The following is a 22,709-nucleotide window of genomic DNA, read 5'->3' as shown; positions in this document are numbered from 1 at the left end:
GTGGTTCTTACCTGGTGCTATTGCCACCACCACTAGATGAAACTGCCCCATGTGCCTCTTGCAGAACCAGACCAAGAAGAGCTATAGCAATCTGCATTATGATAGTCTGATTAATATAAAGCAGGCAGGAGCAGCTTCTTTTGCCATGGCCCTTCCCTGTCCAACCTCCCTTGCACCTACCTCCCAGGAACAGTGGTGCCACACCACTGTTTCCAGGAGGAGTATGTTGAGTCAGACCAGGAAAGGCTGTGGCAAGGCTACAGCTCCTACCTGCATGGGGTTTATCAGGTAACCCTAATGTCCAAGTCAAAATTACCTATAACATTTAAATCTTTTTTACAGTCACATGACATCTTGTTAGCATCTTTAAATGGAAAGCTTAATATGAAAGAAATCATAGCCACACTTACTAAGCTGGCAACAGATACATTATGAGCTCCCTGGCTTAATTGCAGTTTGTCTCTCTCCCTATATTTCTCCAATTCATTCTATATATTTTGAATCTGCTAATTTTCCTCTCCTGCCCAAACCCATTTCCCCTTCATCTTGCTTTCCTTGCTGATGTTTTCAGCAGAGCAGTTGGTAAGTGATACAGACTTTCCCCATCCCCTTGGAGTTCAGACGCATTTTACCACAACCTCACCTATTTTAATCTATTACCTGCTTGATGTGTGTTCACTTTCTCACAACAGATGGCATTTCTCACCCTCTAACTCACATGACCCTTATCTTGTTAGTATGCAGCAGTAAGTTGGTAACTGATCCAATCTTGCAGCACCATGGAGTATCATAGACCATGTTTTACATCCATTAGTTATACAAATTATTTTTAGTCCAGAAAAAAATAATTTTGATGCAGAACTACTGGAGAAAATGACTGGTTTAAATTATGTTCAGATTTTGTTTTGCGCTCTCAAAATTCTGTGTTGCACAAAGATGTCATGGGCTCTTTTTGAGTATTTTACAAAATATTTCTCCAATTCCATTTTATCTTTTGGTGGAAATATATGTATACTTTAACCTAAAATCTACATATAACGTGGACAACCTTCCTTTTCATTTCCCTTTTCTCTTTCTTGCCGTTTCTGCTTTGCATGTAATTCTGTTACTTAAATCTGGAATTTACTGTTTATTTACCTTTACAATTTCTATTCATGTGTATTTTACCTTCAGCATAAATGCATTCAAAAGGTAAGTGCAGGAGAAACTTTAAAAAGAATTAAAGGAAACAACACCCTGATTTTAAAAATGTCTTAGTTCATTTGACTTTGGGTTTTTCCAAAGAACCACCCATAAAGGAGGAAAAAAACGAAATAATTGCTCAGGAAAAAAAAATCAAGAGTAATAGCTCTTTAAAATATTTTGTTTGTGTTTTTTAACAGAATAACCATGTGCATGGACAGCCGTATACAGGCCCTGCAGCACATCATATGAACAATCCTCAGCGAACTGGCCAACGAGCACAAGATAATTATGAAGGCAGTGAAGAAGTTCCCCCGCCTCAGACAAAAGATTAGTGAAATGCACATAATCAATTAACTTGCTCCATCAAGACTGTGCACCCAGGCCTTACAGTCCAACCTTTCTCTGTGTCTGGCTAATATTTAAAACTAGAAAAACTATTCCTAATCAACATGGAGTGGAGAGTCTATTCACTGTCTTATCTGCAGAAAATTGCTGTCAATATATAACCCGCCTGCAGTGGAAAGTGTATAGTGTTTTGTAATAAATGGCCTGATGCTAATGTGTAAATGGCAAAGGTGTATATAGTATATTAATGTTTGACTGTTAATTCTTAAGCAAGAAACATTTTTTTTGTCTTGATGAGACTCACAGATCTACGAAAACAAAAATTAATTTCTTGATATATCCGCTGCGCTCTGCAACCAGTGTTGCCTGCCTCATGGCAGTTGGATCAACTCCTTTATGAAAAAGCCTGTCCATGTCAACCACAAAAATAGTTTCATGTTAATTCTTTGCCACTGGAGTCGATTTTACTATGAGCAACGTAATGGCTGGTAACCTTTTAATTATTTGGTTGATGTGGAAAATTGGTGATGTAACATTGTTTCTAGATCTTTTTTCATTGCCTTTTTCATTCTGGTATTAGGTTAATCACTTTGAAGCTATAGTTATGCTGTAACATTTAGCATGGCTTCACACCAGGTTAGTGTAGCCAATGAGGGAAAGGAAAAAAAAAACCATGACAGCAGTTGTCCCAAAGCGACAACTGTATTGCTCGGAGCTTTCTCTTCTTACACCTAGACTATAAAAAGGGGGGGAAACCGTGACAAACAAAAAGGTTTTCAGTTGCACATATGTTCCTCACATCTGATGTTTGACAGTTCTGTCTCTGGGTGGGATAAAGAACACTTAGTTTTCAGTAATAGGAATTTAAAAGATTTAAAACAAATATGCAAAAATTTGCTATGCCAGGATGCCTGGAGCATAATAGACTGTATTTGGTGTGCTTGTTTTGTTTCTTTGGTAGAGCTTATTAGATAAACTTCTAACACTTTCCTTCTACTGCATCCCAGTGAAGTGGAAGTCAACAAAATCACACAGTACTTGTGAGTGCCACTGCACCAAGTTAACTTGCTGGTTTTCTGCTCATTCACAGTTCTACTTGAAAGCAGGAATTGTCTTAGCTCTTTATCCATTATACAAGAAATCTTAACGTTAGAAGCAGGGTTTAATTATAAAAGAAACTACTGGTTAGTCAAATACAATTCTGAGGTATCTATTCCAGAATAACATTTGTTTAAAGTCTTCAAGAAACGCATCAGTAAATACTGTATTTAAATGAAAATTGGTAACTTGAATGTGTGTAATTTTTTTGGAACCTGTCTAAACCAAATACCCCTGCAAGACAGATACAGCCCACCCTATACTATTTAAATATTTTGCTGTTTTATTTTATAGAAATTATTTTGCTGAATTCACAAATAGAATTTGATTTAAGAAGAATGTTTTGTCCTGTGGTGTGTTTTTTGTTTTGTTTTTTTTAAATGGACTGCGCAGAACGTTGAATTCTGTGCAATGGCACCATGCTGAATTCTGGAACTTCAGTCACATTGAGAATTCTGTGCACAAAAAAATTGGCCCCTGACTTAAGAATAAAAAATTAGGACAATTACACTGTAAAAGTTTCTTAATGTGATTTATCTTGTACTTTTTGTATGTTTTTATATATACATATATATATTTAATGAGCACAAGCTTTGATGGTGTTTTTTACAACTGAGTTGATAGAAACAAAGCTGCTTATCAAACTAAAGGTCTGTAGTTTTAAAATGAACAAAGGAAAAATTAATCACCAGTGCATTTTTATGCATTTAGTGTAATAAGGAAGGGGTGTAGATAAGATTTTTGAATATTTTATGTAGCAGTGATCATCACTTTTATGCTTCCATGTTTTCTCTAGTGCTCAACAGTTTAATTCAGACTCATGGTTTTTTTAGTAATACTATCTTACCTGGACTTGCTAAATTTGGTTGAAATTTTCCCATGCCAGTTTGGGAATTAATATTGGAAGTTTTAACGCAAAGCATTAGCCTGCGTATTAGAATTGAAGTAGTTCATATTTATTTGGACCAGTAATTATTGTTAAATGCTCCATCTCAAAGGTGATTATGTATTTTTTACTATTCAGGAAAAAAATATGTAATGTGCTAGTTCAGCCTTGCCAAATGTGTTTGATTTTTTTTTTAACAGTGCAATGATTGTAGAGACATGTAAAACCTGTGACATTTTAAGGATGTGAGTTTTTGTTTGTTTTTTTTTTTTCTCCTTCCCTGAAATAGGGATTTATGACTTTGGCAATGAATTTTCAGGGGACAAGCTGTGAGGGTATTGTGCGTCTCTGTTGCTTTAAAGAAGGCTGGCTGATGTTACAGCTTTTCAACAGAGATGGCTACGCAAAAAAAAGGTGTAGTGGGACAGAGAAATACTTTTTTCACTCTGGGCAAAACGGTTTCAAAACTGTTTAATAAACATTGTGCTAGAAAAAAGTTTAATATGCCTGTTACTGTCACAGCATTATTGCAGTGATCATTTTCTAGCTATATACAGTACCTCAGTCTTGATGGCACACTAAAATACAAGTCCTCGAAGTGCCTAAAGATTTAACCCCCCCCTTTAATTTTTATTTGTATTTTCTTTTTAGAAAAGTTCCTAGAAAATCTCTGGTCTTCCATAAAATGATCCAATAAATAATAAAGCAGTTTCTCATTTTCCTGACAATTTGACATTAAATGCATACAAATTGAACATTTATAGGTAATGATATGTGGTTTTACTCTTGAAAAGTATATGTATAAATAGCTGTACCTTACCCAAAATAACTTGTCCCTCTATGTATTTGGATTCATGGTTGTTGCCTTTAGTGACTAAAGTAAGTTTTGGATACTTGTTTCTTGTTAGTGCTGCAGAAGCAGCACAGTTGTGTGAGACAGGAATTCTAGTCCTACTTATGCATCAATAAAAGTACTAAGTTCTAATTACAGAGCTAATGAGCTGCTTCTGTGTAAACCCAAGGGTGAAATTAAGTTTGTATAAAGTTCCGTGAGGGCATACTTTTTACATGTGAATTTGTAGTACTTGTGATGATGCAAAAGGAGGAAAACACCTAATTGGACTGGAGATTTCTGACTGAGTTCATAGGCCTGGCACCTCAGGAGGAAGGAATTAAACACCTTTGTAAAACAATGTATTGTTGAGATTGAGACAAACATGCTATTCCCTCTGGAGGTGTGTAGGTAGTTTTTAGAGTGAAAGAGCCAAACTAAAAACATTGAGTTAAGGTTACTATTATTTGCCTTCTCAATCACCCTGTTGTGCCTGCTGTGTGTGCTTCATTGCATGTGCTATGGAAAAGCAGTTACTATTGCAGAACCCTCTGACAAATTCCTATAGTCCTGCAGAGAACCAGGTTTGTTATCCTGCCAAAGCTAAATGGGCTGAAATTGAGCCACCATACCAATTTATTTAATTCTTTTTTTGGTTTTTATATTGTGAATACTTTTTTTCTACCTCTCAGAATCCTTTGCCAGCAATAAAACATGCTGGTAACCATATATCCAAGCAAAATTATTCAACATGTTATAGTGTGTTTTCCTTGTCTTTGTAACTCCTGCTAACATTAATTTTAGTACCCGAGTGCTGCAGTTTTGCAATGCTGGCATTATGTTAAAAACAAGTTAGAAAAATGTCCTGTTAAACTTTTAATAAATAAAGGGAGAAATGTGATATGAGGAAATTCCTAGAGTAACTGTTAGGTAACTAAATATTTTTTTCACTTACAGTAAAACTAAATTAGGCCATATTTCAGTAAACATCATCTTGAAAGCAGATTTCCATTGATGCTGTGGGCTGAAGTAGATAAATTATTTTGCCAGAGATGGGGCTCTTCCCTTTGACTTCACATCTCTTGAATCAGCCAAAGGGTGTTATGTCGTGACTGGCCCTGCCCCAGCATCGGGTAACAGGGATACATGATGACTTTTACTGTTCCCACAGCCTAAGGCCACAAGTGTGAAGAACAAACCATTCTGCTGTCCAGAACAAGATGCAGGGATCTTTAGAGAGGTTACCACCTTGGAAATAAGATATGCTACATTGAGGCTAACATAGAAATAAAGTGAAAGTAAATGGTTTTGTCACCTCTGGGCTCAAAGAAAGCTTTGTCCTTCCTTCCAGCTTTTCTTTGCTCTTCTCACAAGTAATCTTAATGTTGAAGAAAAGTACAGATGTGGCTTCCTAAAGATCATGTCTGACTCCTGGGTAGTGGCTACTTTTCAGTGTCCATGTACAGCTGAAATGGGACCATTCTGTGGCAGCAGTCGCAGACATGGGGCAAATAAATGCCCTAACCCCCTCAGGGCATCTGTGGCACTGTCCACGTACTATTTTCTGGGGATTCTTATATCCACATGTTTCTCTAAGCTGAGGGCTCTCCCTTTTAATAAGGACTATAGAAAAACTCTACTGTATAAAAGGGCTTTAATCCGTTCTTAATTAAGTATTGTCACTTTTAGCACAGTCCAGCTGTTTTTAAGATACTCTAAACATATGTTGTGTTTTTAATTTGTAGAGCTGTCCCTTGGACTAACAGATCTAAAATGCCAAATAGCCATCATTCTCGTCTTCCCTACAAGAGAGAGAGTTCAGTATCAGTACTAACTCTGTTGCAGCAATAAAGAGGCTATTCATAGAATTGTGCTGACATAGATGGCAATGCTTAAAATAAGTGTAAAGATCCTGAAGGTGACTTTGTCCCTGTGGCAAGGACCTTTTGAAGTCCAAGGTCACAGTCCTGTTCTCTGATCTGTCTGAGTAGATCCATTGGAGCTCCTTGGACCTTAACAGATGTGCCCAAGTCCTGGTGAAGTCTGTGGTGCTTTTCAGGGATCTGTTCAGATGACCCAGAATGCAGGACAAAAGATCTGACTCGATGCTTGAGGAAAAAAGCACTCCTCCTTGTGTAAGGGCTAATTTTCTGCTAGATATTAAGTATCCAAACTATTATTTTTAGCTTTACAACTCAGTTCAGCAACTAGTAGCCACTTGATAGGAACAAAGTTAATGTCTTGGGCCAACTTATGTTACAGAGCTTTACAAAAGCTAAATCCAGGCTACTTTTATCAACAGTGCTATAAAATGACAATAATGTGGTGTCATTTTTGAGCAAAATCTCTCAAAATATTGTGCAAACTCCATCTAGCTTGTCTAAACTAACCTTGAATAATAATAGTGGAAATAGGGCCAAATAAGCAAGTCTTTAAAATTTAAACAGGAGAGGTAATTGAAGGAAAACTATATCAGCCAGTCCCTGCATTGTTTTAATTTGGCTCTGATGAGTACTCAATGTATTGTCCAGTCATTATACAAATCCCAAACAGTGGAGCTTCCTTCACTTCCCTTGGAAAATATTTTTTTATGCTTTTAGGGTTTTCTTAATGCAATCCTATTACTCCTGATAACATCTGTTATACTGTCCTAAATAATGTTTGTCTTCATATTTACACCTTCAGATTACTTGTACACTGAACCCTTATAGTCATCGCTTAGCCAAGTCTAAACATTTAATGCTTGTATTCTTTTCTTGTAAATTGGTTCCATCAGCTGCTTCCATTTTTGTTGCTGTTGGTGCTTGTGGTGCTTTATTGTCAGGGTTGATGGCCTCTGGGCCAGATGCAGCCATTTGGTCCAGCCCCCAGGTGTGGGGCTTTGGCAGCAGTCACATTCCTGTACTTCTATGGGTACAAGTGCTGGCTGTAGGTGCTTTCCCCATGCCACCATGGGAGAAAAAGTGGGTATTAGTGCCTGCACATCTCTGACCTGAACCAGGTCAGTCCAGCCCACAGCCTAAGGTTGCTAACCAGTGCTTTGTTAATAAAGAGCCAGTACCAAATAAACACTTCCAGATGCATTTGGACCTGAGTCATGTAGAAGAGTTGTTTCCTTTTTCAGTGATGCTTTTGTTTTAACAGCCCAAAATGGTAGACAGCTTCCTGTTGCCTGGAAGTTGCATTAAGTTGCTGTCCATCAAACTTCTCAGTCTCTTTTATTTTACTGCTTCCCAGATTCCCCTTTTTATTTTGAAAATCATCAGTATGTTAGCATTTCTTAAAATCCAGTACCCCATCATTTCCTGTGACCTTTTCCAACAGTTTTCAAGACATGTAGGTTGCTTGCAGACATGAAAAACCCCCACAAAAACATGCTTTACTTTTAACTTGATGTGCTCCCGTGCCGAGCCCAGCACATGCCCAAAAGAGGCAGTGTGGTAGTTCAACCTGGCTCTGCAGTGTCTGTTTAGATTGAGTGCTTTAGTGAAACTTTTTTGCCGCTTTTATCTAATAGCTGATTAAATCAAAAAGCCCTGCTGAAGCATCCACTCTACACTGACACTGAAGAGCTGGGTTGAACTAATGCATAGCTGCTTCTAGTAAGGTGTGGGGTTTTTTGTTTTTGTTTCACATCTGCAAGCAGCCATAGCACATTCATTTTTTTTAAGTCCTTTCATATCCTAGAATATTTGGACGGTCTTAATTTTTAAAAAATCCAGTTAGTCCTTCACCTTCTATTTGTCAATAGCCATTTCAGTGTACTGTTTGCCCATTTCTTCTCTCTTTTCTCTCTTAGTAGTTGTCTTTTCAGAATGTAGTGACTGCCACTTCACTGGTAGGCTTTAGAGGCTTTACAAGCTCTTCTTCAATCCTAGAGCAGATTTTGATGTTCCTCAGAAATTGCTTATAGGAATCTAGTGTTTCAGACTATGCTTACTATGTGTTGAAATTCTACTGCCTCAGTGGTTGCAAGTCTCCATTCTCATATTCTCAAGGAACTCCTTTCTTTTTGGTGAGCTGGTCAGGGTGGCACATCTAGCTGAAGGTCTCCACTTTGAGACCTTAAAGCAGACCCTTAACTTAGAGACCACTTTAAAAACCTTTAGAAGTAAATGTCAAAGCTAATGAGCAAAAGGGCTAGCTGCAAAGTTTTTTAAATATAAGAGTGGACCCTGCTTTGTGAAGCAGTGTGAAACTTTTATTGGGATGGGAAGGAGGCAGCAGAGATAAAAGTGGGTATATAAAAAGAAAGAGAAGGCAGTGGCATTGTTTTCTGGTCCATTCCCACGTTCCAATTCCCAAGAGACTTATTTTACCCTTTTCATTTAGCTAGTGTCTGACTCCAAGCTTGGTGGGGGGGGGCAGAGAAACACCTATTGATGTGTTTTTATCTTCATGAAGATTACAAGCATCCACACAGATGAACCTGGTGGGGTGAGTAAGATTCTAGGGCTAGGCAGTGGTTAAGTCAAAGGCTTTAACCATGCCTTTGTTTCTTCTCTCGTACTGAAATTTCTAGTGAAAAATACCACCGCCTGAAATGTCTACAAAATTCTCTAGCCAAAGACTTACCATGGTGTAGACCATGGTAGTCGTATCTTCCCTACCCCACAGTGAAGCAAATGTCTGAAATTATTTGATACCCAATTCAAATTAAATCTGTAAGTCACCTAAACCAGGGAGGTGAGAGAGTTCTCAAATGCTATTATTAGTGGAAACACCACTTAATGGATTATCATGTAGAAACCTCTCCACATTGATCCTTTCACATTTGAAAGTGCGCACATCCCTGTGGCAACATTGTTATTGCTTATGTGGAAAAGTTAGGAAACTATTACTGTATTTCTTACTGTCTTGATGCGACTGAGTAGTTGGAAAAAGGGGAGGCTATCACAATGTAATTAGCCTGAGAATCTTTCTTTAAGAAATGATGCATGCAAGACAGATGGTGAATGAGAAATATAGCCACTCCACCTCAAACAGGCAAGAAATCTAGAACTGATATCTTGAACCCTTCTTTAGCTTGAACCAAAGGATTGCCATCAGGGTAGAGATTGTCCAGAGAAGAATTTAAGGATACCACTTTTTTTCATGGATTTGAGAACAGTCCAACCTGGATTTGTTTTCAATTACTCAGGAGCCTGATTGAGAGTGTTTGTTTATTATCAAACAGCAAACAAAAACAGGTGAATTTAACTGACCACTTGAAGAATTCTGTTGAGCACATACAACTGCAAAATCATTGTTATATAGTCCCAGCAATTATAAACATTGCAGATACAGGAAGGTAAAGTTTGAAGTATTCTGAAGAGAGCAAGAAAGCTGGATTCACCACTGCTTTGCACCTATGGTAGCGATTTGGGGCTAGAATCAGTCTCTGGTTCAGTGACATTGTTTAGTGCAGAACATGTGGGAGAGAAGGTACTTGTATGTTGTTTGGGTCCTGAGGCCATCTGGGATCAAAATAGGGTTTAATTAATACTTGGTCCCAAAAGACTATCCAGTGGCTAGAAAAAATACAGACTGCAGAGATGTTCTGGCCATGCCCAATTTCCTGCAGAACCGGGGTCCAACAAGTGGGGCTGAAAAGGTGCTAGTTAGGTCTCTACCTTTCTAGTGGATTTCCCTTATCACCCAAATACCCAGCTGTGTTGTCACACCAGGGCCTCAGCTGTACATGGGAAGTGCTGTAAAACACTGTTTCCTTTGAGTAGAGAATCCTTGCACATTGTTACACTCACTTTGAATAGATGTACAGGATTGTGCAAAGCAACAAAGAGTTCGGATCTGTAAAATTCAGTGCGCAGAAAGGAAACCAGCACCCCTCAGAATAACATGAACTTGGAGAAATGAGAGGGTGTTGTACCTCTCTAGATTTTTATTAAGTTGCTGGTTCCGTGATATTGTGGTGCATATTGCATTACTATTCCACTAGCAAAAAATTCACAAAAATAATAATTAAACACTTCTATGTTCATTTGCAACTACTGCTCAATTTTGTATGGTAAAGGGAAATGCAGAAGTTTTAGATCAAGGCAATACAGCACTTATCTGTGTTCCACAAACGTGTCCCATTAGGCAGCAGTCAGTTTCCCTGTGAGTAAGCACTAATGCCCAGGGATTCCAATTTTTAAATTAACTTCCTTTTACATATAGAAAGGAGCAAATGTTGTAATTTTTTGATCAACTCCTTGCAACCTTTATATTTTCACATCTTGCCACTTTACACTAGCTGGATATACAGCCCAGAGTGTTTTTCATGTTGGAGCCAGTTTTTCTGTTCACTTGCATAAATGCAGCATTATAAACTCAGTATTTGATGTTGATGCTAAACATAGGGGATTTGTTTTCTTTCTCCAGGTTCCTAGTATTGGTTATCTCTAATTCCTTCCTCTGCTACCCACACCCATGCCTTCTTCCACACTTTTCACTCAAGGTCCTTTTATCCTGCATACCTGAATGTAGTGCAGGCAGAGAGCATTCAAAAGTCCATTGAAATGTCTGATCAATTAGAAAGGGGCTTTTGATTTGTATGTACCCCACTTGAACTAGGAAGACCAAGCTAAAGGAAGGGATGATAATAATAAACATCAAGTATCTATTGGTAAGATCTTACACCTGCTGTATTTTTGGTACAAATTGGAATCATCTGCTATATGGGTGTCTTAAGACTGTCTAGTACCCACAGGGAAGAATAAACTGGATATGCAGTTCATTTTTATGTTTGTCAGGGTGCTAGTAAACATGTGAAACTCGATGGTGCAGTATACTTACTTAGAATGTGGGGTTTAAAACATTCCCTTATGAAGGTGTAAATGCCAGGGTTTTTTTTCCAGATTTCCACTTTTATTATGGAAGCCATTTAGCATGTCACCTGCACCTGTCCTCTTGGCAGATCAAGTCTTGCACTACAATTGAGTAATGGAATCTCCTGTAGGAAGGCTTAAAATCCTAGTACCTTTTTTGTGAAACCTAAATTGCTTCAATTCAAAATCTCTGCTATGGGTTTACTAAAAGATAACCTTTGAAAATATCTTCCTTTTAATATCCAATGCTGTAGCTTTTAAACTTTTGATTAAAAGCATATTGGCTAATGTCTTCTGTGCTGCAATAATACTGGGATTGCTTTGAGCTATTTTTAGCCTATATTACGCATGTGAAGAAAAAGTTTTGCTCTTTGTAAATTATGAAAGCAAATAAACTGTGTAATCTGTTGTCTCCAAAGCCAGCACTAGCTGGTGTGAGCAAGAGGTCAGTAGATATCCCTGCATTTTTTAAATGCATTCACTGGACACTAGCATGAGAACACAGGCTTGCATTTGGGTAGATTAGGATAGTCACAAGGCAACCTTGATGGTGTATATTTTCCCTGCTAAATAATATTAATTTTGTTCAGTTCTTGGTTTAAGCTTTAATAAAGCTTCTGTAGTAAAGACAAGTTAGAAGAAGATGAACCATTTCACCATTAAGTCAGCAGCTTCTTCAGTGTTGTGCAAGCTGCACAACCCCTTCCTCCCAGCCAGTTGGGAGCTGCCAAAGCAGAGCTGGAAGGAGGCCTAGGTGTTACCTGGTGTTTGAGTTATTCTTGATTTATCAAAAGGCACATGACATTCAATTGTTTAAATCGTTGAAAAACCAGTGACCTGGCAAACAGTGCGCCTGGCACAGGTGCTCATGTGCTGAAAAATGGGACAATAATAACAAAAAGGCAAGATCACAAATGTAGTAATTTTGTGTGAAGGTTGATTCTCTTTAGGAACATAGGGATTGTCATAGCAACAGACCCAGTGGCTTATCTAATCCAGTACCCCACCTGTGATAGTGGCTAGTATTGCATGCTTTAGCAGGAGAGGTACAAAATATTGTAGTGGCAAGCACAAAATAAAGGGAATACCTCCTTATCTACTTCCCTTAGGTAGTGGTTGGCCTCTACCTTGAAAAGAAGGCAAGGGGGTGCCTCAGATGTCCACACAAGCATCCAGTCAATTCTATATTGTGTTTTTTGTTGGGGGGTTTTTTGTTTATTTTTGCTGTTTTTAAAGTGCTCTAATACACTGTAATGGAAAATTCTACCTCTGGAAAATGTACTGGTTTGTCCTGGATGGGTATTGATTGTCCTGCTCTACCTACCTCTTCTCCCCCATGGACATAGGATGTTGGTCTTTATATATAATTTACCTGGTATTACAGTCAAACTTTGTTGTTTTTGTCATTCCCAGGATCAACTCCCAGTATCCGTTCTATAGACAGTCTATTTGTCCCCTTTTTGTTGCCTGTTACAGCAAGTAATTTGCATGAAAATTTGCACACAATTAGCATCTCAACCAATTGGTAGTTTCCTTCAGACCTCTAGGATGCATACCAGCAGGTCCTACTGCCTAGCTACACATGAAGTTAACCATTTGTATGCCAGTCTGACAGTGTTTCACTTTTGTTACCAGCAAACAGTGAGGCCAAGCTAAGCATCTGCCTGGGATCTGAGGTGGTAAAGAGTAGTTCACTGCTTTTCTACAATGCCCTTATTCCTCAACTTTTAGTAGACTCGTTGAGCTTCAGGCTAGAAGAGACCATAAAATGAACTAGCCTGACACTCCAGGCCATGAAATTTAACTCAAGTTGCCATTGCACTGAGCCCAGTAACGTGTGTGCGGTCCATTCTCCATTTACTCCCATGTTGTGTCTCAAGACTTCCTGCTTCTGAGGTGCTTAAAAAACACCACTTTGTTGGGTAGATCTTTGGTTGCGTTTCCAATTCCTCCTTAACCCTCCTAATTCCCAGCTGATTTTTAGCTGCCATTGTTTACCATCCTTCCTATGAACTTCATTTGGGCTTTTCAAATGATACCTGCTTAAAGTAAAATGAAGCTTTAGCTCTTGCTGTTCTACCTGGCTCTCTTTCCTTTGCCATCCTGTTTCTTTCTTGGGAGCAGGGGGGAGAGGGATGGGTGAGCTGCTTCTTGTGACTGACAAAAGGCTGATTCAGGTTGCACCAAGTCAAAGCTATTTTAATGTTCTTGTCAGGGTTGTCCTGACTTGGCATCCTCATTTTTTATTTAAACTCCCCCTTCTACATTTTCTGTTGTTTGATGCAAGGCCTCCCCTAGGAATGTTGGGCTTAATTACATTGTTCTGGATTGTTAATAACTTGCATGATACTTAAGACTATGCTGAGTACAGCTTCCCACGTTTCAATTTTTTTTTCTTCATGAAGAAATTAAGTGTGCATATTGCTCCTCTAAATTACATCCCATCTGCCATTTGGCCAATTTATATGCAGGTAGTCAAAGCTCTCCTCATCAGTATTATTTTTACTAGGCGTTGTCCCTCTGTATTATTTTCCCTCATTTGTGTACTCTGGTCCACTGAAAGCAATGGATTAGATTCCTTATGAACTTGAATGGCATATAGATCAGAACTTCAGTATTACTTCATGATCTGGAGGCTAGTGTTCATAACTGCAAGTACTTGTGTTACTCTGTTATTTGGAATTTCTTTCTATACCGATTCTGCCGAATGGTTTTTCTTCACTCATGGTCTAGCTTGGTAATGTTTCTATGGAGTTTTCTAGGGATAGCATGGCTACTTCACTTCTTCTAGTCTCTCTTGAGTGTGTCCCACTACTTTGTTTTCATTGCACCATTTTTTAGTAATGCCTCGTTTTGCTTTTAAGCTGTCGTCCATTGTTACATGGACACATCCAGTCTTTATTTTGATCCTTAGGTCATTCTTTAGTCAATACCTTTCTCTAGCACACTTATTCTTCAGTAATATATCTCAGCTTGTCCCTTTCCAAGTTCAGCTAGAATATCTGCCCTACCCTTCAGTGCAAGATGATATGGAGTAACTCGAATTGCTTACATTCCTACCAGAAGTCTCTGTCCAACATGTCTTTTCTTACGTTTAAGGGTTTTTCCATCTACAGATACGTTCTCTCCAACTGAGCATTCAAAAACTTATCCTTCATAGTCAAGGATGTTACGCACAAACCAAAGTAGTACATGTTTATTTACAGGATGGAAGTATAAAACCATTGTTAAAATATAGCTTTTAGTTTGGCCATGCATGAAAAAGGTGTTTGAGTTCAGAGTAAACAGATTCAAGACAAAAATGTCCTTGTCTGGCTGTGTGAATTTAGAGTGAAATGTAGCATTGCATCCTGTACATTTACATTAAATGTGTTTCTAGCTGCCTTCAGCAACATAGTGGTTTTTTTCTTTTTTAGTTTGCTGCTATTTGAAGCTGGTTATGCAGCTTTATCGTATGTTTAATGTTAATTGCTCTGAAAGTTCTTTTGCACCAAGTAACCTTGAAGAACTTTAAGAAAAAAGCATTCAAGCATATGAGACTTAGTAGACAATCCTGCTTGCTTTTTAACTTGGTTTTTACCAGATTAATTATCTGTTCATACTTTTTTTAAATCATTTTCCCTTTTGGGGGCCTCTCTGAAGTGGTTAAGAGGAGTGCTGGATCACAGCAGCACTTTTAGGGTTAGCAAGTTTGTGCTTGCAGCTGTGCTTGTGTGCAAGGCAGTGAGCTAGAGTTCTGTTAATGGCAGCTAGGAACTTCCTTCATTACTTTTGCCCCCAAAGCTAATTCTTGTGACAATCTTTTATTCTAAAATGTGGTGTACCTGCTCACCTAATGGTAACTACTATTGATTGTATCAGAAGTCTTGGGGAACCTATTCATTATGACAGGACCACAATGCAAATAGGCTTGCTGGCATTACCTTTTTTTTCTATCTATCCCCTTTTGAGAATTAGAGTTAAAGGTGAATACTTTTTTAATCCTATATTGTTCAGACTATCTGAACATTTTTTGACTCCAAAAAGAACCATTAAAGACATTCACTACATATGCAGTTGACCTGTAATCAGGAGCCCTACTGTCTCAACTTTTGTACTTGCAGTTTTTTGTGCAAGCAATAAAAACGTCATTTTTTTTCAGTGCAGTTTTAGTATTTATAATGCATTTAATGTTTTGGGTCCTTTCCTAGGTTACTTTTCTGCAAAGGTAACAGCAGTCTTTATTGGGTGTTGCTGATTTATAGTCAAGGGAATTTTGTCTTCAGGTTAAATCTGAAAATGTGGGGTTGACCTGAAATTGGACAATACAGTACTTTAAACTCCAGGTCCCTACACACAGGGAACTAGCATCTTCGATGCATTGAAAGGTATAGTTTTGATACTTTCAAAGGTATTGTGCATACTATTCTACTCCTGTACAGAATGCAGGTTGTCACTAACATTGTACCAGTGACTGGGATTTTTAGCTAGTTGGCTCAAACAGTCTTAACATAGACTAGGCCTTAAAGAACAGAGGCTGTCTCTTCCAATTATCTGCTCTTGAATTCTAATGTGTTCAGTAAGTGGTGCTGAGTAAGCTGTATGTAGCAACTGTTTGAAAAGTTTGGTTCTTACAAACTATGCCCCTTACATTCTGTGGTTCTCTAGCTTCAGCATAACTGTATGCTCTTTAAACAACCAGTATTGTTAGCAGTGACTTAAGAATAAACCTGCATACACAACCATCTGCATGTTGTTTAACTTGTGTTGCCAAGTCTGCATTTATCTTTCTGACTGTGGCAGCAAATACAGAAAAGGCTAATGTCCATTGAAAAGGGACTTGCATTTCAAGAATCTACTTTAGGAAAGTGTTAGGGAAATTAAATAACCAACGTCTAATTTTTACTTTGCAGAAATCAGTGGTCTTGTACCCTGCCACAAAATGTTCATTTCTAGTGTCCTGATTGTTATTACACTAATTCCTTAATCACCTTCTGCATGCTGACCAATACCCTTCCCCCACACCTTTGTTGCCATGTCCTATTACATGACTTCAGCCAGCTTTCACACAGCCAAAAAAGATATTTCCTTTGTTCCTATCCTACCCAGAGACTCATACATGAGCAGCAGTTGCACTATGAGCAGCTTATTTGCTTACATAAGGCTCCTACAAGTAGTTGTTCCTTTGGGCTATATGTAATTATTACTTCCCCTCAAAGTGGAAGCTACAGTACTTGCTACTTCTCTGAGCTAGGACATTTGTACACTTCAAATGCCATGTCTGCAAATTCTACTCCTGCAAACACTCAAAGCTTCAATATGGTCCAGTGGACAGAATAATAAAACAGCACTTTAGGATAGTTGCTTAGAATCATAGAAAGTTAGGGATCTCAGGAGGTCATCTAGTCCAACTGCCTGCTCAAAGCAGGATTAGGCAAAATATTGCTTGATCAGCTAGTGGTGAAGTCTCATTCTCTTATTAAAGGAAGAGTATTCCATCTTCTAATGCTTTTAGAGATTTGTTAACATTCTTTGAAGGAAGAATTTTTAAGCAAAGCTTCTCTGTAGAGGCTTAACTTCTGATGGCTTGATTCTCTTTCTCTCATTTAATTCGCACACTAGATAGCAGCCTCACTTATCTTTGTCCAGTGCTGACTAAAACATACCGCTTAAAGACTTCACTTTCACAATAGAGACTAACGGCTCATTTTTGCCTCCTTTCAGTGAAAAGGAAAAAATTCCCCAAAAAAGCACTACTACAAGTAGAATTTGGGATTAGAGGTTCACAAACTACACAAGGCACCATTTTTTAAAAATTTTACTGTGCAAGATGTACACTGAAAGACATTAGTTCTCTTTCTCCTGCACGGTCTTTGTTCCACGCAGTCTTCCAGTACGACGGGCAGCAATAAGACCAACCTTGCGCCCAGCTGGAGCATCTCTCCTGATGGTGGATGGCTTACCAATGTGCTGATGGTTACCACCACCGAAAGGATGTTCTACAGGCTATGAAGAGAATACACCACAGTCAATGTATTTGGAAATAGCAGGCAGCCAAGAATGTTCAAAAGTTACAATAAAAGTTAAGACTAGCATTCATGACAAGAAAGTAAGAGCTCAACAGGGACTTATTCCTTTACATAAAGAAACTTTAGGTGAGGAAAGATATTGCTTCATCTGCTAACAATGAAGACATTTAATACGGGAAGGATACTATCTGTTTTCTAGCATTAGGACTTGACCACAATACTGTTCTTGCAAGCAATTACACTCTTAAAATGTACGAATCTTATACTTCAGATGAGGTACAGAAGAGAGGCACTCGAAAGCCAAGATACTTACGTTCATAGCCACACCACGAACACGGGGCCAGCAGTTCCGCTTAGCCTTATATTTATGGTAGGCACGACCAGCCTTTAAGATAGGTTTGTCAATACGACCTCCACCAGCAACAATGCCTGGAATTCACATTAAATGATTATTATAGCCTTGGTTCCAAAATAACTTTTTAAGTGAAAGGCTTTAATTAATTCAGATAAGTCTTCATTTAAAGATGAAGAACTTAATCTGATAGGATAACTTAAAGGAAAAGAATCTGTTCATGCTACATCAAATGCTGTTACTATCATTATTCAAATTTTAAAAAGAAAAACTAACTCATACATTGCCTAAGGCCAGGCTATTTGCTTTAAATGATTTATAGGTGCACGAGCTCACCACCACATGTGAAAGTCTGGACAAGACCTGTCCTGTAAACCTGAACTCCTCAGCATCTCATATTCTGTACCAACAAGGACTCCATATGCATTAAAGTTGGCCAACAAAGCAGAAGAGTTCTTCTCTTCAGCAACACTGCCCTAAATGCCTTTTCAACTCATTACTCCTTCCTTCAAGCTCTTGAAAATGATTAGCAACTCTCCATCTGAGATTTGGACCTTGCTTCCCTTATTCCAGGGAACAAGTACTTGTATTAGCAAATGAAAACACAAAGCTGCCCTGCTACTACTAAAGGAATGTGGCAAGTACAAGTTCAGGTACCTAATTTGGGAAGAGTTTGCCATTAACATGGTCCCAAGTGGATTTTTCCTAATGATACTTATCCTGAGAAATCCCATTTTTAGGAACGCTTGCACAGGATTCACACATCACCTGCCCCTGACCATAGCTGTCCTGACAGTTTGGGACAAGTTGGAATGCAACTGTATTCTAGAGCAGTGCTTCTCAAAGTGGTGGTCTGTGGCCCAGTGCCAGTCCACAAGCCACCAGTCGCCAGGAAAGAAATATCAATGTTATGCTTCTGAAAATATGTCATGGCGCTACAGTTCAGACGTTCTAACACTCCAGGTGACATCACGTCATGCGAGATGAGGAAAGAGAAAGAAACAGCCAGTTGTGTTTTTATGTAGCGCTGTTACATGCAGTTGCTGCCACCGGCTGAACCAGGCACCAGTCCCTGGCCCACTGGAAAAAAATTGCCGGTCTGCCACATCAGTTTGAGAAGCACTGTTTTAGAGTCAGAATTAAGTGACCTTGACCCCTACTTCTCTAAGAGGAGGCTGAATTTGAGGCTGCTGGGCCACTGACTTAAAAAAAATCAGTGCCATTTCCTACATAATAGGAAGTTTCCCTTCAGTTTCTTCAAGCAAGGCTAGCATAACTGAGGCTACAGAAGCAAACCACAGTAAGTGCTGCTAGCATATGCTCCTCTTGCTTCAGAAGCTTTAAAAATGCAAAACAAGTCAATCAGTTCCCACCACTACCCCACACATTAATTTTGTGCATAAGCAAGGACTTATCTGGGTAAAGTACATATACATTTTTCAATGAGGGACATCTAAAATACTGGGTCTACAACACAACATCTCTAATTTGGCTGTGGGGTAACAGGGAGCCTGTTCTCTCAGCTGTCACTAGTTTGGCTATAGTGATTTAAGGACTGTATGGATGCACAGCTGTCACTTGCGACTTACCCACAACAGCTCTGTTTGCAGAAGAGATCACCTTCTTGGAACCTGAAGGCAGCTTCACTCTGGTTTTCTTGGTTTCAGGATTGTGAGAGATAACTGTGGCATAGTTTCCAGAAGCACGGGCCAGCTTACCACGGTCACCAGGTTTCTCTTCAAGGCAGCAAACAATGGTGCCTTCTGGCATGGTGCCAACAGGCAGGACATTGCCAATGTTAAGCTGAGCTGAAAGAAAATAGTCATTTCAGTTCTCTAGAAACATTTATCTTGATGGACTTTCTATACCAAGTGAATGCAACCTTTCCTAGCCATCCACAGGCAAGTCGCACACTAGAATCAGGATTTTAAACAAAGCCTTTGTACTATGGAAAAAATCATCACTTCAAGCATTTATACAATATCTAACATCAGAACGCTGTTTGGAATGAACAGAATCCCTGCTTTCAGCAGCATGGGGACTTAAGGCTGTTCAAATGCAAGGGAATCTACAGAATCCTATTATCTAGTTCTAAGCTTGAAGTGTTAGAGCAGGGGTTCCCAAACTTTTTATACTGAGGACTGGCAAACCACAAACTGGTAGTGACCATGGACCAGCAGTGACCAGCATATTGCGGGCAGGCAGCCAACGCTTTTTATACTCGGTGTAAAAGAGGGTTGGCTGCCGGTTTCCAGCACGCCGGTCACTTCCAGTCCACGAGTCCAGTCACTTCCAGATCAGCAGCCAACCCTTCGTGGCCTGGGGGTTGGTAACCCTGTGTTAGAGAACCCTAGCTTTTCCGGTGAAGGAGAAAGCCTTTACTATCCCAGGCTTTGTTTACCAAAACCCAATGGATTTTAGTGCTATACATGTACTAGGGTGCACCAATATATTGTTTGGCTATCAGATCAGCACTAGTAAGAGGAGAAACGATGTTAAATCGGCTTTTTCTTGGGTGTTGTAGCCAATAATTATGGCTGCATGCTTGGAGCGCCTGGCAAGTATAGGTCAGTCCCTGCACCCCACCACCAGCCCAAGCCCACAGCAGACTACAGATCCTGGCAAGCAGCAGGACGGGGTGCTGGAGAGTGATCACAGGACAGTATGCTCAGCATGTAGCAGAGGCCTGAGCACCACAGCTGCCATGGAGACGCTGGGTTGCACACGACATAAGACACTGCACTGGGGGGGGGGGGATGATGATGACACACTGCTCCACTAGGCACCTTTGCAAAAGCTGCTTCTCCCTGGCAGCCATGGGAGCTTGGCTGCATGAGGCCCGCTGGTGCCAAGGTGGCAGCAGCATGCCCTGGGGCTCCAAATACACCTGGCCCCATTCTGTACAAGGACCTACCCTACCTGTCCAAGATGGCAGTATAGGCTATATGGGGAGCTGTGGGCAAGGTGCATGGGAAAAAGGTGGTTACTGCTTCCTTTATCAAGGGCCTGAGCAGTCAGAAGCTGCATCTCTGTGCTGCTTAGCTTCAGTTCTCAAACTGAGATTTGCATTTCCAGAGATCATAGGCAGACATGGTTCTTTGGGTAGATGTGATTTTTTTTATTAGACCAACTAAATAGTTGAGGAAAAAAAAAAAAAAAAATGGCTTTCTGGCACAAATGCCTTTCTGCAGTCATATGGAGTTTGTTATCTCCAGAGATAACATCCTTGTTAAACAGCAGTATATGGAGATAACAGACCTGATTACCTACCCATCAGCCCTACTGTCTCTCTGCAAGTTTGTGTACACACAGTCAAGCCCTTACCTCTCTCCAAAAGTGCAGTTTCAAGAAATTAAATGAATAAAGGATATCAAACAACAAGAATGCATTTTTGTAGAAAGCAATGATTAAAAAAAAATCATCAAGGCTTCCTGACCAGTGATTTCAATCAATTAGATTTAAATCAAATCCACCCTGATTGATCTATGAACCCCCCCCCACCCTTTTTAAAGGCTAGCATGATAAATAAGTACAGCTCAAACTACACTGTGTATAGTGCACCAAACTTCTGAATACTGGATGAGCTGTGTACAAGTGTTAGGTTAACTCACCTTTCTTGCCACAATAAACAAATTGACCCGTATGGATACCCTCAGCTGCAATGAACAGTTCGGTCCTTTTCTTGAACCTGTATGGATCGCGGAACACTATCTTGGCAAGGGGAGCACCTCTGCCAGGATCATGGATGATGTCCTGTTGGGATATTAGTTAAACTTGAAACAGTCATAAAACTGCTGTTGAGACTGCAGCAGAGATTTAAAAGCCTGTTAGGTTCTTTAATAGAGTAGTACAAATGTTTCCATTATGCCAACTGGTAACAGCCATTGCTCAGAGCATTTCCACAGACCCGCTACATGTACAGTTATCATCAACAAGAACTGCTGCATCTAAAGCCTAGGTGAACAAAGTTATTGGATTTCAGTGACACCTGCTGCTGCATGCTAATCCCTCATTCTGTGCTTAATCCCTCCAGACCTCCCACCCAAGCTCTTCCAGTTGGGAATTAATGGAAGTGAATTCTCTAATTCAGTAAGACCCTTGCATCCAAGCTCTAGCCAAGGCATAACAATGCTAAGCAATTACCAGACCAACACAAACAGTAACTTTTTCCAAGCGTCGTTTTCAAATATGCAATGGCTTTTTCTCACAGACCTGCCAGTCACTGTTCTGTACTTGCACTTATTTCATGATTCAGAACCTCTAAACTTCAAACTCTCTCATAAACCCCTTTTTCATGCCCCTCCTCCCCACCATTTACAACTTGGGCTCCCTTCCCCTCAGAGGTCTCTCACACTGCCCTGTCGTGCTTAAAGCTCCATCATGGATCATCTACACTGGGATCCCATCTCCAACACAGCCAGCACAGAACGCCTTTCAGATTTACTTCCTGTTCACTCTCAGCAGCCTGACACTGACCACTTACACTGGAAACAGCAGCACATCCCCACCTTTACCAGCCTTCCCCACAATGTGGGAACCTGCTCCACCTGCACCTCAGCACTGCCCTGTCCTCTCAGCCAGGCAAGATGCTTCGGGTAGAGGAGATCTCTTTCATTACACCAGTAGTTGGAAACAGCTCCTTTGCGAGATTCCATACTTTGCAAACACCCTCCGCCCCCGACCCCCTTACCTTGACGATGCCCTTGATGTAGCCGTGGCGCTCGGCGAAGTCCACGGCCCGCAGCTTGGCCGGGCCCTTGCGGTGCTTCACGTGGGCACGGAACACGGACCCGGCGCCTTTGCGCTGCCCGCGGATCACGCGGCCCATGGTGTTCTGCGGGGGAGGGGGGTGGCACACGTCAGACCTCGGCTCCCGCGGGGTATCCCAGACCCAGGCCCAAGCGGACCCCCCCGCGGCCACTTCCTCCCGGCCACCACAGGCCAAGACCAGGGCAGGAGAAGGGCCAGGCCCCGGGACGGTGGCGGCGGAGGCCCGTCACAGTGCCGATGGCAGCGGATGGGCGCGCAGGCCGCGGCCAAGCCACCTCCTACCTTGCTCAGGGCTTCGCTCGGAAAGAAGGAAGCGGCGGGTCACTGCAGCGCTAAGTCCTTCCGGGGGTAGGGAACGTGCTCCTGCGCGCTGACGTCACACCTCTCGCTGAGGGAGCGGGGGAGGAGATGTTCAGTGACGTCA

The 22,709-nt window shown here is 40.4% G+C and overlaps 2 protein-coding genes across 2 annotated transcripts in view; one reads left to right on the top strand and one right to left on the bottom strand.

Moving 5' to 3' along the window:
• Positions 1-14,543, top strand: part of USP9X (ubiquitin specific peptidase 9 X-linked) — a 189,490-nt gene extending 174,947 nt beyond the window's left edge. The window contains exon 45 of the mRNA XM_006266676.3: positions 1,383-14,543. Within this exon, the coding sequence (XP_006266738.1) occupies positions 1,383-1,517 (135 nt within the window). The 3' untranslated portion in view covers positions 1,518-14,543. The remainder of the gene's footprint in view (positions 1-1,382) is intronic.
• A 2,393-nt stretch (positions 14,544-16,936) lies between these two features.
• RPL8 (ribosomal protein L8) lies at positions 16,937-22,519 on the bottom strand. Its single transcript, XM_006266675.4, has 5 exons — positions 22,206-22,519; positions 21,127-21,268; positions 19,105-19,323; positions 17,477-17,592; positions 16,937-17,140 (listed from the first exon to the last, which is right to left on the bottom strand). Exons 1-5 carry the CDS (start codon positions 22,341-22,343, stop codon positions 16,982-16,984), a joined length of 774 nt encoding a protein of 257 aa, XP_006266737.1. The 5' UTR covers positions 22,344-22,519; the 3' UTR covers positions 16,937-16,981.
• Between the last annotated feature and the right edge of the window lie 190 nt (positions 22,520-22,709).

This window comes from Alligator mississippiensis, chromosome 1 (assembly GCF_030867095.1).
Source record: "Alligator mississippiensis isolate rAllMis1 chromosome 1, rAllMis1, whole genome shotgun sequence".
In the NCBI taxonomy this organism is placed as follows: Eukaryota; Metazoa; Chordata; order Crocodylia; family Alligatoridae; genus Alligator; species Alligator mississippiensis.
The sequence above is the reverse complement of the archived record's forward strand: the minus strand, read 5'-3'. Positions and strand labels throughout refer to the sequence as shown.